Source organism: Triticum urartu, chromosome 6A, assembly GCF_056163025.1.
Source record: "Triticum urartu cultivar PI428250 chromosome 6A, HENAU_Tu73, whole genome shotgun sequence".
In the NCBI taxonomy this organism is placed as follows: Eukaryota; Viridiplantae; Streptophyta; class Magnoliopsida; order Poales; family Poaceae; genus Triticum; species Triticum urartu.
This window is the reverse complement of record NC_141878.1, coordinates 396,420,673-396,422,039: the sequence shown is the minus strand read 5'-3', so window position 1 is coordinate 396,422,039 and position 1,367 is coordinate 396,420,673. Positions and strand designations below refer to the sequence as shown.

Below are 1,367 nucleotides of genomic sequence, written 5' to 3'. Positions count from 1 at the left end.
TAATACATCATCTCACAACTAACTCATTAGTTGCAATGCTTGCAAGGCTTATGTGATGTGCATTACCGGGAGGGCCCAGAGATACCTCTCCTACAATCGGAGTGACAAATCCTAATCTCGAAATACGCCAACCCAACATGTACCTTTGGAGACACCTGTAGAGCACCTTTATAATCACCCAGTTACGTTGTGATGTTTGGTAGCACACAAAGTGTTCCTCCGGCAAACGGGAGTTGCATAATCTCATAGTCATAGGAACATGTATAAGTCATGAAGAAAGCAAATAGCAACATACTAAACGATCGGGTGCTAAGCTAATGGAATGGGTCATGTCAATCAGATCATTCACCTAATGATGTGATCCCGTTAATCAAATAACAACTCTTTGTCCATGGTTAGGAAACATAACCATCTTTGATTAATGAGCTAGTCAAGTAGAGGCATACTAGTGACACTCTGTTTGTCTATGTATTCACACATGTATTATGTTTCCGGTTAATACAATTCTAGCATGAATAATAAACATTTATCATGATATAAGGAAATAAATAATAACTTTATTATTGCCTCTAGGGCATATTTCCTTCATCATGGATGTGGTTAAGTTGGCTTGGAGCTCAACACTTGCAGCCACGAATGACTATATCACGCTGCACAACAAGTTAAGAGCCACTGCGGTGAGCCTCCAAAGGTGGAGTGACCTTTGGATCGGAAATGTGAAACTGCAAATAGCCATTGCGCTCGAAGTTATTAAGCAACTTGACATCGCCATGGAGGGAAGAGCATTATCTGATGCCGAGAGGGAGCTGAGGAAATGCCTGAAGAAGAAGCTACTTGGGTTGAGTTCCCTGGAGAGGACGATAGCGAGACAGAGATCAAGGCTTCTGCAGTTGCGAGAGGGTGACGGAAACACTAGGCTTTTCCACCAGCAAGCTAGTCACATGCAAAGAAAGAATGTCATAAGATCAGTTAAGCACAATGGGAACCTATATACTGGGCAGGACGAGGTTGCATCGGCAGTGGACGCCTACTTTGGTGCGGCATTTGGTGCCTCGGCTGCTAGGATCCATACTCTGAATTTGGATATGCTGGGCCTACCGCACCTGGACTTAACGCATCTGGAGCACCCATTTACGGCTGATGAAGTGGAGAAGGTGATCAAGAGCATGCCCATGGATAAAGCTCCAGGACCGGATGGGTTTACCGAAAGGTTTTATGCAACATGTTGGAGCATCATCAAGGAGGATTTCATGAAGGCAATGGACAACTTTTACAAGGGGGATATGAGAGGTTTGGCCGCAATCAATAAGTCTCTCGTCTCGCTTTTACCCAAGAAGGAGGGAGCGCTGGAGGTGGGCGATTTCTGA

The 1,367-nt window shown here is 44.6% G+C and overlaps 1 protein-coding gene across 1 annotated transcript; it reads left to right on the top strand.

Moving 5' to 3' along the window:
* The first annotated feature begins 590 nt into the window (after positions 1–590).
* LOC147965380 (uncharacterized) lies at positions 591–1,367 on the top strand. Its single transcript, XM_087530434.1, has one exon. It carries the CDS (start codon positions 591–593, stop codon positions 1,365–1,367), a length of 777 nt encoding a protein of 258 aa, XP_087386560.1.